This window comes from Rhopilema esculentum, chromosome 11, assembly GCF_057945365.1.
Source record: "Rhopilema esculentum isolate cy_ngs chromosome 11, ASM5794536v1, whole genome shotgun sequence".
NCBI lineage: Eukaryota > Metazoa > Cnidaria > Scyphozoa > Rhizostomeae > Rhizostomatidae > Rhopilema > Rhopilema esculentum.
Window position 1 is genome coordinate 14,919,412 of NC_142825.1, and position 13,462 is coordinate 14,932,873.

At 35.2% G+C, this 13,462-nt stretch overlaps 1 protein-coding gene across 1 annotated transcript in view; it reads right to left on the minus strand.

The window, feature by feature from the left end:
* LOC135694205 (uncharacterized) overlaps positions 1-13,462 on the minus strand; it is a 56,444-nt gene that overhangs the window by 24,456 nt on the left and 18,526 nt on the right. The window contains exons 3-9 of the mRNA XM_065212903.2: positions 6,225-6,340; positions 4,457-4,552; positions 3,837-3,959; positions 2,244-2,305; positions 1,814-1,870; positions 735-791; positions 425-457 (exon numbers count right to left, since the gene is read on the minus strand). Of these exons, the coding sequence (XP_065068975.2) occupies positions 425-457; positions 735-791; positions 1,814-1,870; positions 2,244-2,305; positions 3,837-3,959; positions 4,457-4,552; positions 6,225-6,340 (544 nt within the window). The remainder of the gene's footprint in view (positions 1-424; positions 458-734; positions 792-1,813; positions 1,871-2,243; positions 2,306-3,836; positions 3,960-4,456; positions 4,553-6,224; positions 6,341-13,462) is intronic.

The window sequence follows — 13,462 nt, forward strand, 5'->3', positions numbered from 1 at the left end:
ATAATCAACAACGCAACATCACGATCAAATACTTAGGTTATGTAATAAGTTGATGACTGTATTAGAATACGCAGATATGTTGACTTAATTGGAGCCTTAATGTTTATAGCTGCAATTCAATGTGGAATCATTTAATCTGGAAGATTTAGATAAAAAAGAATTGTATAAATTGGAGTATCGTTCCATTTGATACCTATATTTTAAAATTTAAACATATAAACATTACATTCAGCAAAATATTAGCAAAATAGCGATAGTTTCAATGAATTAAGAAGTGTCTAATTGCAAAAAACTCCCATTTGAAAAACTGAGTACTGAAATGTAAAAAGATGAAGAATTTTTCGTCTGTTTGCAAATAGATACATATCAAAACGCTCAGTTATTCCAATTCATTTTCTATAGTGAAGAAAAACATCAACTTTACCTTTTCTCCCTTTGCTCCTCTAAGCTCTTTAACCTGAAAAATTTATATGAAAATTAATTGCATAGAAAACGTAATATACTAAAATTTAACCGAAGGATAATTTCATACAAAAATCCTAAAAAAGTCAAAACATAAAATGTATCAGGATAAAATCAGTTTGGAAGTTCCCCACGTGAAACTTCTTACAAATAATCTTAAAAAGATCTTGACTATAAAAATATCAAAAGAGGTAAACTGATTCAGTAGATTGAGTCAACTGAACCAGGAACGCTGCTCAGTAGACGAGGTAAACCTATTGTGAAAAACATACCTCTAGGTCTTGGGAGGATTCATCGTGAGCCAAGGAGACGACTCGACGTAGCTCTGCCTGTTGTGAGATGGAAATTGTATAATCAATCTTAAGATCAGGTGTTAACGCAAACTTAAGAACGGAATTTGTGTCAATTATATTAACATTTATCAAATTATTTTCAGTTTTGTCAGAAGTAATGGTTATATGTAACCGCGGTGAATGTTGATGTCACTTCTACAGTTTACATCCATTGAGTCGAAGGCTCAACACTGCACAATTTATAACCATGATTGAAAAATAACAATAATAAACCACGATTAAAGGGCTAGTGCTGCTTAGAAATGCTGAAATAACATTCTTTTCTGCAAAGAAAGGGCAAGCATTGAAATACATATGAAGCATTTCTTTAACCAAATGTCCTGCTATGAATATCAGATAATGTAAACCTTTCATTTTGTATTCCAGTTAAAACTACAATTATAAATCTTACTATTATATAGGTAATTTTTAACTCGCTAGCCTGCTTTTACAAAATAAAACTATTACAATCTTAGTAACGCAAAAAAACGTTTAAATGGGAGTAGAGCTGGGTTAGTCCAAGTTTTGCTTCTACAGCTGAATATTTTATATATGGTACTAATGGAGATGCTAGAAAGTTTGGAGATGCGATAGCGTTTCTGTTGATGATCAATGGACAAAGAGTTACACATGTCGATGAGAGAGTTGTAGCAGTTGCCAAAAATACCAAGTGAACTGATGGAAAGATTGAAAAATGAAAGTGATTTGAACTGACGTTTTAAGTCAGATAGGAGGGTGGCACATTTTTCTGACTTTCAGTTAGCATTGCAACTGAAATTTGTTTCGAAGCCTATGGTTAGCTCTAAAACGTACAGACAGTTTTCTTTAGTTTTGTGAAGTAAGTCAGGGCGTAGTTGGTCTTCAGTTATATTAGAAGGAGAAAGAAAGCCTGCTGAATATCTGTCCCTCACTCTTTGCCAAGGCCAAGAAACACTGTGGGGAAATCGCATCTTTGTTATATCACTATTCACGAAGAATGTAGTTGTTCTGAATGTTGGAAATACGTAACGAAAAATTACCGTTTCAACTCGATTGGTGCGATTTTTGTGAATAAGGGATGAGAGCCCTGCGACAACCTACAATACATAGAGAAAATTACATAAAGAAACGGCTCGAGAACAAAAGAAACATAATTGCATAAAAAAGTTTCTTATATTCATAAGTATCAAACAATTAGAAAAATGCCAACAAAAATTGTTATTAAAAAAAAAAATTTCAAGAGATGCAAATTTTGGTCAGTATGGTGACATCGCTACGATCGTCACCCTCCAAAATCGAGTTCACAAAGTCATCCTCCATAAAAGCAACATACCTCAAAATATCCAAAAAAATTATAGATGACATGTAGATAAAAATTGAGACACGAAATAATCACGAATCAACAAATTTATCTTGTTCCTGCTTTTTGGTATGGAAATTGTAAAATCCTTAAAATCAAGGGGAACCAACCTTTTCCATTGCTTCTATTTTCAACGTGAGGTATTTCCATGATGAACTACATTCAAGACAAGCTAAAAGAAAACAGAAAAAATCGTGGAAGAAATGATGAACTAAATCCAAGGCAAGCAAAAAGAAAACATAAAAAAATCGTGAAAGAAATGTTTGACATCGTTGTTTCAACAATGATAAGTATTGTGAAGTTGGATGAATGAAACATTGTACCTAAAAATGTGACAGCTTGATCTCTAATGTTAAGAAATATGTTCGAGAGTTTTCAAAGATTGAGAAGTCCAACGGTATTAAACTTATACTCTGAGGTATTGATGAGCTCTTTAGCAGCCATGGATTTTTGGACTTTCTCATTTAAGTCATTAAAAACTGTTAAAATTTGGGCCTAAATTTCAGGATTAGTCAGTTCAGTTACGTAGGTATTTTGGTCAAAAGTGTGCCAGTAAATGGGCATACCCTCCTGTCTAGTCTGTAGACATGGGAAGGCATCACAGACTGTTTGAGTATGAGAGGAAAATGTACTGCACACGCAGTATACTGGTTCTGTTTCTTTGGACAATTTCGCAGAAAAGGTAATTTGACACAAACCTATTTTTTATCGTTTCTAGGAGCATACAAGGATTGCTTGAGAGATATCCGTGATTTTAGTTACCTAGATTTTAGCATATTTTTGATGTAATATGTAGTTCATATCTATTAGGATTATGTGATTTTGCAATATTTTGCTACTGCAATGGGATTACAAAGTTGTATGATCAATTGACATTGGATTATCGCAGTCGGTAGTTATTGCGATACCTATATGAATGATGCGGTAGACACTGGTTGTTGATAGTTACAATATGTGATTATTGTGGTTAGCGATTATAGCGGACTGTGAGAATTGCACTATGATACTACTGTAGTGTGATTACTGCGGTGCATAATCAATTGCAGATAGATTATTGCGGGGGCTATTAATTACTTCCATATCTATCGCAAAGGTGCACAGAAAACAACAGTATTTCTATAGCCATAGTTAAAATATGTTGCAATCGATGCTAGAGAGGGTGTATAGTCGAGAGGAAGAATTCTCGAGTGGGGGCGTATTTGAGAAGGAGGCTTATTCAAAAGTATTTTCAGAAGAGCGTTTATATCCAAGTAAAAAATATTTTAAAAAAAATAAGACTTGTGACCTAGTATAAATTGGATAGGAGATATCTGATTGAAAAATAAACTAAAAAAAAAGCATACAAGTGTACTCTGATAATTACATTCTAATATGATGGTTAAGAATTAACTGCTTTTATAGAAAAAGACAAGCATAATAAAGGAGGCCTATTATAGAGAAGAGGGGTTTTCAAACTACGAGGCTAAACAGAGAGCTTACTCGAGACACTGATGGTCATGGTGCATAAGTAACTGCAATTTGATTATTACGGGTAATGGTTTATTGACTATTGCAGGAAGTCAGCAAGCGAGATGTAATCGCTACGATATGCGAATATTATGGCATAGGAGTGTTACCATTGTTGTTATTGTGTTATAAATGCTGAGGCTGAGTTACTGGAAAGGCAGAAGGTTATATTCTTCTTGTGTCAGTAAGCTACCTACCGATGCACTTTTTTCCATCTTCTGCCAATTTGTATCCATCACTGCATTCACACTTATAAGATCCGACAGAATTAATGCATGTTTGAGAGCATCCTCCATTTTCTACTTGGCACTCGTTCGTATCTGTAAAAGAAGGTCACAGATTTTCAAGTTCGCAATACTTCTACCTCAAATCATACCAACATGTAACGTTAACATTTTAATGGCAATCAAACCCTTTTCCTATTAATTATTCTCTGAATAAATAAAGATTAACACGATTGTACAGCGATTCGTACTATCCTATCAACAGATCATTATTATCTATCATATATATAGTATAATATAAAGGTTTTAATCAAGGGAAAGATATAATATCATTGTTTTCATAAACCATCAACTATCAACCATAGCCAATTGAGTCGGATTCTAAGTAATGAAATGTGTACACTGGTAGTCTGCAACGCAGAAACTGGATAAGTCGTTCAATTTATGAGGGAAGAATGAGCAAAGAATGCTTTCTTGAGGAAAGCTCAAGCTTACATAGTCTATTTTCAAAATATCTCTTTGGCAAAGCATTAATGATGCATTTATTGCAAAGAGAAAAGTAACATAATTACAAAAAAAATTGTGATACCTACCATCCGAGCAAGTTCTGCCAGAAAAGCCCTTGGGGCATTTACATCGATTCGGCAATGTGCAAGTTCCGCCATTTTGGCAATCTTCTTCACAAACAGCTATGAGAAAAAATTTCAAGGCCGTTAATATCGTCCAAAAATCGAAAGTAAAGCGATTATTTGTTGATTTCTCTACTTGAACGTGTGATAAACGACTACATTAAAATCGCCACTTTTCAAATCGACTTTGTCTTAGACACGAGATTATTTTCAAAAAAGACCTATATCATCTAAAAACAACTTCAAAGATACCTTATTTTGAAATTATTGCATCAAGAAAAGGCAGTCTCGTAATATTTGTCACTTAAAACGTTATCCTTTTCTAGGGGCTTTATCTCGCACACATGCTGTTATATATACAATTAGAACTCAAATCTTTTCTATCATTACCACGTATATTTTGTCTTTTTATTTGCTTGAAGACTAAACAAATAAAAGTGTGAACTTTCTCTTTCAGAAAGATTTTCTCAAAGCAGTGACGCATGACATTGCTTGACAAATGAATTGAAGGTGGTAAGAAGAAACAGATGCTTCGAGAGGTAATTGTGACGCTTGCAGGTCGAACAGATACCCATGTGGTACTTGAAAGCCATTAAAAGCTAATGACCAGCATTCCAGAAAGCCCTGTCTCCGTAATAAAAATACCACAAATGCTGCTGCGTCTAGAAATGCCTGCAGTCCAATACCCGCATTTGATAGGTATCAGTTGGATTCGTATCTTTGTTTATCGGTAGAGTTAGCGGTTGGGTAAAATTTTAAATCTTCTGGTTATGATAATGAAGTTATGTAGTGACAAAACTGTTGATTCGCCCAATTGCAAGCCACAGGCTACGATGAATCATGACATTAACAACTTTAATGGAGAAAAATATGCCTTAAGTATTGAAATTAATCCAAACAATTGGCATTGAGTGTATTTTAATCATGCTTAGCTGTATAGCTTTAAAAACGATCTCTTAAGTTCTTCAGTGTGCAAATTTGTCCCTTTGAAGTCTAACCACAGGATTGGTTATTCGCTTAGGTATCAACAAACGATTGCGCAAAGATGAACGAAATGCGGCATCGTTTACAAAGAATGATGGAAACAAACAATGGAAATTAAAATGTGATACTAGTTGATACTGAGGCAATCAAAATCGCATAATACAATCCAGAAGAACACATGACGAGAAGAATGGGAGGATGAACTAATCTTATGTCTTGGGACAACAAATAGCCTCTTAAAAATTAGAATCTCGTTTTATACTGAATCCACTTAGCCTGAAAAAGGACAACTTTAGGGAAGCAGCAATGATGATTTGAATCAGAAATTATCGAAAATGATGCAGAAATTAAAAATGCCATGATCCCAATTGAAACCTTTAATTTTAGTACCCGTGGATAAAGGAAGATAAAGGAGAGAAAATAAACTCAATAAGCAGTAGGGAGAACGTTTTATGACGAGAAAGACTATTTGTAAATAAGGTCCAATGCCATCGTTAGAATATCAAATATAGCAAAAAGATACAACTTTTTGCCAGAAAGAAGATTATATCGAGGCTTTCAACACACATTGTATCAATTAACTGATCGCGAGTTGAAACGTGAGGTAATCTGCTACAGACATAGTGTTAAGCTCAAATGACAATTTCTCCGTCGAGGGTCTCGTGCAAATTCAAAATACAAAGTGCAAATTACAGCCACGACTTTCAAATTTTACCACTTTCACATGCAAGCAAAAGAAAATTCTTACGTTTTAAACATCCAAAAGAGGCTGGCTCCTTTTTCCATCCAGGGCAACACATGAAGTGCATTTTTGAGCTGCGTGCTCTGCGATAAACAGTTTTGTAAACTGTCCTGTATATCGTCCTAGAAAATCAATATATATAAATAAAAGACTCATAAAAATGCAACATAAAGTCTTTAAAGACCACAGTTTAATTAATGTTGCTGGGCAAATTATTGTAGACATACCTAGCTCAAAATTGAGCTGATGTAAATCCATGATCATTTTGCAGACTACCTGTACTACACATTTTAAGTTAATTCGATCGTTAGCTATTTAAAAATTAAGGTAATATATTCTCTGCTAGGTTACTAAAGCCATTCAAATATGTTAAATAACCGAAAACTGAGTAACTGAGTAATAATTTCTTTCTATGTAAGTCAGCTAACACGAAAATTTGATCAAGCAGCAAATTCTGTTTCTGCCAATGTCGCCTTGCTCGCGAACTGCTTGATGCAACTTTAGATGGGCAGTTTTGATAGACAGTGCACGCAGACTGAATGTAATCTAAGATTCAATTCAACTTTTTCTGCTAAATGAAAAGAGGAAGACGTATCAACAACGGTATCTATGCCATAGACTTTAGCTTGTTACTTCATGATTATTTCATGTTTTTTCAGAGTGAAGAATGACAAAGAGAAGTGAAGGTTGCCATACGTCGTGGGAAAGAATTAGACCTACAGACAGAAGGGCTTAGAGCAAATCACCATGTTCCTTAAGGATCACTGGCACTTATGCCTCTTTCCTGGTTCACTTTGGACAAAGGAACAATGTACTAGGTACTGTGGTAGCCCAAGCGAAATTTACTTGTGTTCCTGTACTGGCCTTGGGTTTGGTCGTAAATTGTCTACCCAGATACAAACATCTCAAAAAATCGGCCAGTCTCTCCTTTTTACTTTTAAAGGCATTTGAATTTGCATGGAAATTTGAACAATAACGCTAAAAGTCGGAGGGTCAAGGCATGGAAAATTATCGCTACTTGATAAGCATGTGCTTTCTGCGAGTTTAGAAAAAGCAACATCTGCATTCATTTTAGGGTGCATAAAGAAACATTATATATCATATATGATTATTCTAATGAAAAAGACAGCAAATAACTGAGCATATTAAAGACTAGAATTATAATACCAAAGGTCTGGGAAACATAGCTGAATTTACTAGCTTAGTAGCTACTAGCACATCGACTTATTTTGCTGTAAACATCTCACAAAATCTCGTTGAGGCATCTTTAAACATACAGATGCAAAGACAGAATAAATATGCTGCAACATTGCTGAAAAATATAGTCTTTTGCCCACCACTGGTGGGCCTCTTCCGTCTAGCATCTAATTTTTATTTAAAATATATTCAAAGAAATAGGTTCATTTGTATACTAAAAGTATCTTATGCTTTTTTCCGAGTACAAATACACTTTTTAAAAATCATACCAAGTGTACGTAGAAAAGAAACCATTCCTTCTGAAAAAGAGGGCATCAAAAAGGTTTTAATGAGGCTGAAGAAACAGCCATCCGCTGACTACTGCAAGGTTTAACAGTATAGCTAGATTGGTTTAACGATACCCCTTTTCAATACCTTTTTCAAAACATGTCTGCATAGTTTCTGGGACATGACAGTATAAAAAAGTAGGATATGAAATTGTTTAGGTTACCAGTGAAAGCAAGATGATAACGCTTTTAATGTATGTTTCATACACAATTGAGTAACTGGCCGAAGATGTTCACTGTTATTAAAGGCAATAACGAAAATCAAACGAGCATCACTTACAAAAACATTTGCTGTTTTTTCCAAAAATTTGCCCTTTTCTCAAATGTTTAATTTGAACATGGAAATTTTTATAGGTGTTTTAGAGGATGCAAGAAAGCTTTTAACCGGCCCCTTCAAACAAATTGGAGACTTTAAAATTAAATGAATATAAACAATTCCAAATAGAAAAAATGCGAATTGAAATAACTGAAAATTCAATAGACCAGCTTTTTCAAATTATCGTCGAAAGTTTAACTGGCAAAAATTAACTCTTAAATTCCCTCTATTTCTCAGTTCAACACCTCTTCATTTACCTTCTGTGCTATTCCTGGTGGCCCAACTTTTGGGAATGAAAACTTTTACAAACGAAAATGACCATTTAAGATAGCAAAGAATTAGTTTTGATAGCTGAATTCTGCTCATCAGCGAAATATAAAGGAAAATCATAGAAAAAATCAATTACAATTAAAACAAGTGTGGATAACATTACACTAAACTTGTTCCATCCCTAATTTGTTTTTTGCATGTCTCCATTCAATGGAGTCCATTGTCTCAGACCGACATTCGTATAAGTGAAATATTTAATTTGATGGCTAAAAATTAGCTTGAAGCTTACAGCGTAACGTTAAATATGTTATATAAATTAAATCGATATATACAAATCAATTGTTAGAAACAGAGTTGAATATTAAATTCTTGATATCTCTAAAGATGATGGCTTGGGTAAACTAAACTAGGGAAAGTTTTCACTGGCTTACGTAACATAAAATTTTACAGCTATCTTGAAAACCATAGTTGGACAAGCCGGTTAATGGAAAAGATTCTCGACAATAGACCATATATTTAGCTTGCACTGTAAAAAACGTTCCTCAATCAGTAACAATGAAAAATTTAAATTTTACGTTAGTGGATTTTGATAAAAGCATTCGAAATCGTTTGTAGAAACAGTCTCTGGCAAAACTTATTAAGCACAGTATCAAGGGTCACTGTTTCAATTTAATTTCAAATACGATTAATGACATAATGTCCTTCTATTAGATTTATTTCTTCTTGTGTGCATGCACTTTACAAGGGTCAGTCAGAAATAAATATAATTTGCGAATTCGCTAGCTGGATGAGTGAAGTATTCTTAGTCCAATAGGCTAAATTATAGGATTTAAGTTTCCAGAAGTTTCTTTACAAATCAGCAGTTTAAACTGAACAAAAGAGTTGAATGGAACAATAAGGAAAAACCTGAAAATGACAAATGTATCAATGAAAAACTGTATTGACAATACGACGGTTTCTGCATGGACGTGCAACAAATCCAGAAGCCTCCTACTTTGTAAAAGGATGGAGGCTTTGCGTTTTGATGTCTTTGAGAGATTATAGGAAAGAATCTATCATCGAAAGGTAATCCCCTCTCATTAATCTTTGGTACAACATTAATCGACTTGAATTCACATAAGAAATCGGTGTTAATGGAACACTTTTGACGAGTTGTCGACACCGGCATAACAGAGTGTTTCTTTATGTTTTGGATAAGGAAAGTGATTCTGTCGGGAATTAACAGGAATTTAGTCCGACGAAACAAGAGAAGGTTAAGGTCACATGAGCATATTTCTTAATTTCATCAACAGTTAACAATTGTTATAAAAGAGCCATATCGGGGCTGGAATAATCTTTCAAGTCCAGTGTTGTCTCAACCACACTTATTTCTTTTATTTCTTTCTTAAGGGTCATTACATTGCATGATTTTGATTCATAAATGTGCCAGAATCTTCAACATTTCTTATTTCAAAGGCCGGTTATGTCGATAAATGAATGCATACAATTCCAATAGTATATAAGCATGTCTCTTGAGTCTTAGCCATACTATGAATCAGGTTAACTTTTCTTCGTAGAACCGATCTGCCAGTGACTTTTCTCAGTGGAACCGTTTTACCAAATACTGTTGTGAGGCAGCAACAAATTAAAGTCAGCAAATATTTTTCAAAATTTTCGTAGTCGGAGTTATGCGTCGCCAAAGGTATTAAATTTTATGGTTTTTTCAGCGCAAAGAAACTTTGTTTCCTTTATTTAATCTATTAACAACACTTTGTGGAACTTTGTTCATCTACAGCTGTATAAGCTCCAACATTTTCATAGAAATGAATCTAGTAGTATCTTGTAGATTATAGATATAAATATACTTTGATGATCAGGTTTTGATGATCATCACTTTGATGAGCATTTGCAGTATCAGTACTTGCAGTATCAGCATTTGCAGTATCAGTATTTGCAGTATCAGCATTTGCAGTATCAGCATTTGCATTATCAGAATTTGCAGTATCAGTATTTGCAGTATCAGTACTTGCATTATCAGTATTTGCAGTATCAGCATTTGCAGTATCAGTATTTGCAGTATCAGTACTTGCAGTATCAGTACTTGCAGTATCGGCATTTGCAGTATCAGTACTTGCAGTATCAGCATTTGCAGTATCAGTATTTGCAGTATCAGTACTTGCAGTATCGGCATTTAAAGTATCAGTACTTGCAGTATCAGTACTTGCAGTATCAGCATTTGCAGTATCAGTACTTGCAGTATCAGTACTTGCAGTATCAGTACTTGCAGTATCGGCATTTGCAGTATCAGTATTTGCAGTATCAGTACTTGCAGTATCAGTACTTGCAGTATCAGTATTTGCAGTATCAGCATTTGCAGTATCAGCATTTGCAGTATCAGTACTTGCAGTATCGGCATTTGCAGTATCAGTACTTGCAGTATCAGTATTTGCAGTATCAGTACTTGCAGTATCGGCATTTGCAGTATCAGTATTTGCAGTATCAGTACTTGCAGTATCAGTACTTGCAGTATCAGTACTTGCAGTATCAGTATTTGCAGCATCAGTATTTGCAGTATCGGCATTTGCAGTATCAGTATTTGCAGTATCAGTACTTGCAGTATCAGTATTTGCAGCATCAGTATTTGCAGTATCGGCATTTGCAGTATCAGTATTTGCAGTATCAGTATTTGCAGCATCAGTATTTGCAGTATCGGCATTTGCAGTATCAGTATTTGCAGTATCAGTACTTGCAGTATCAGTACTTGCAGTATCGGCATTTGCAGTATCAGTATTTGCAGTATCAGTACTTGCAGAATCGGCATTTGCAGTATCAGTACTTGCAGTATCAGCATTTGCAGTATCAGTATTTGCAGTATCAGTACTTGCAGTATCGGCATTTGCAGTATCAGTACTTGCAGTATCAGTACTTGCAGTATCAGCATTTGCAGTATCAGTACTTGCAGTATCAGTACTTGCAGTATCAGTACTTGCAGTATCGGCATTTGCAGTATCAGTATTTGCAGTATCAGTACTTGCAGTATCAGTACTTGCAGTATCAGTATTTGCAGCATCAGTATTTGCAGTATCGGCATTTGCAGTATCAGTATTTGCAGTATCAGTACTTGCAGTATCAGTATTTGCAGCATCAGTATTTGCAGTATCGGCATTTGCAGTATCAGTATTTGCAGTATCAGTACTTGCAGTATCAGTATTTGCAGCATCAGTATTTGCAGTATCGGCATTTGCAGTATCAGTATTTGCAGTATCAGTACTTGCAGTATCAGCATTTGCAGTATCAGCATTTGCAGTATCAGTACTTGCAGTATCGGCATTTGCAGTATCAGTATTTGCAGTATCAGTATTTGCAGTATCAGTACTTGCATTATCAGTATTTGCAGTATAAATACTTGCAGTATCGGCATTTGCAGTATCAGTATTTGCAGTATCAATACTTGCAGTATCAGTACTTGCAGTATCAGTACTTGCAGTATCAGTATTTGCAGCATCAGTATTTGCAGTATCGGCATTTGCAGTATCAGTATTTGCAGTATCAGTACTTGCAGTATCAGTATTTGCAGCATCAGTATTTGCAGTATCGGCATTTGCAGTATCAGTATTTGCAGTATCAGTATTTGCAGCATCAGTATTTGCAGTATCGGCATTTGCAGTATCAGTATTTGCAGTATCAGTACTTGCAGTATCAGCATTTGCAGTATCAGCATTTGCAGTATCAGTATTCGCAGTATCAGTATTTGCAGTATCAGTACTTGCAGTATCAGCATTTGCAGTATCAGCATTTGCAGTATCAGTACTTGCAGTATCAGTACTTGCAGTATCGGCATTTGCAGTATCAGTACTTGCAGTATCAGCATTTGCAGTATCAGTATTTGCAGTATCAGTACTTGCAGTATCGGCATTTGCAGTATCAGTACTTGCAGTATCAGTACTTGCAGTATCAGCATTTGCAGTATCAGTACTTGCAGTATCAGTACTTGCAGTATCAGTACTTGCAGTATCGGCATTTGCAGTATCAGTATTTGCAGTATCAGTACTTGCAGTATCAGTACTTGCAGTATCAGCATTTGCAGTATCAGTATTTGCAGTATCAGTACTTGCAGTATCAGTATTTGCAGCATCAGTATTTGCAGTATCAGTACTTGCAGTATCGGCATTTGCAGTATCAGTACTTGCAGTATCAGTACTTGCAGTATCAGCATTTGCAGTATCAGTACTTGCAGTATCAGTATTTGCAGTATCAGTACTTGCAGTATCAGTACTTGCAGTATCAGCATTTGCAGTATCAGTACTTGCAGTATCAGTACTTGCAGTATCAGTACTTGCAGTATCGGCATTTGCAGTATCAGTATTTGCAGTATCAGTACTTGCAGTATCAGTACTTGCAGTATCAGCATTTGCAGTATCAGTATTTGCAGTATCAGTACTTGCAGTATCAGTATTTGCAGCATCAGTATTTGCAGTATCAGTACTTGCAGTATCGGCATTTGCAGTATCAGTACTTGCAGTATCAGTACTTGCAGTATCAGTACTTGCAGTATCAGTACTTGCAGTATCAGCATTTGCAGTATCAGTATTTGCAGTATCGGCATTTGCAGTATCAGTATTTGCAGTATCAGTACTTGCAGTATCAGTACTTGCAGTATCAGCATTTGCAGTATCAGTACTTGCAGTATCAGTACTTGCAGTATCAGTACTTGCAGTATCGGCATTTGCAGTATCAGTATTTGCAGTATCAGTACTTGCAGTATCAGTACTTGCAGTATCAGTATTTGCAGCATCAGTATTTGCAGTATCGGCATTTGCAGTATCAGTATTTGCAGTATCAGTACTTGCAGTATCAGTATTTGCAGCATCAGTATTTGCAGTATCGGCATTTGCAGTATCAGTATTTGCAGTATCAGTACTTGCAGTATCAGTATTTGCAGCATCAGTATTTGCAGTATCGGCATTTGCAGTATCAGTATTTGCAGTATCAGTACTTGCAGTATCAGCATTTGCAGTATCAGCATTTGCAGTATCAGTACTTGCAGTATCGGCATTTGCAGTATCAGTATTTGCAGTATCAGTATTTGCAGTATCAGTACTTGCATTATCAGTATTTGCAGTATAAATACTTGCAGTATCGGCATTTGCAGTATC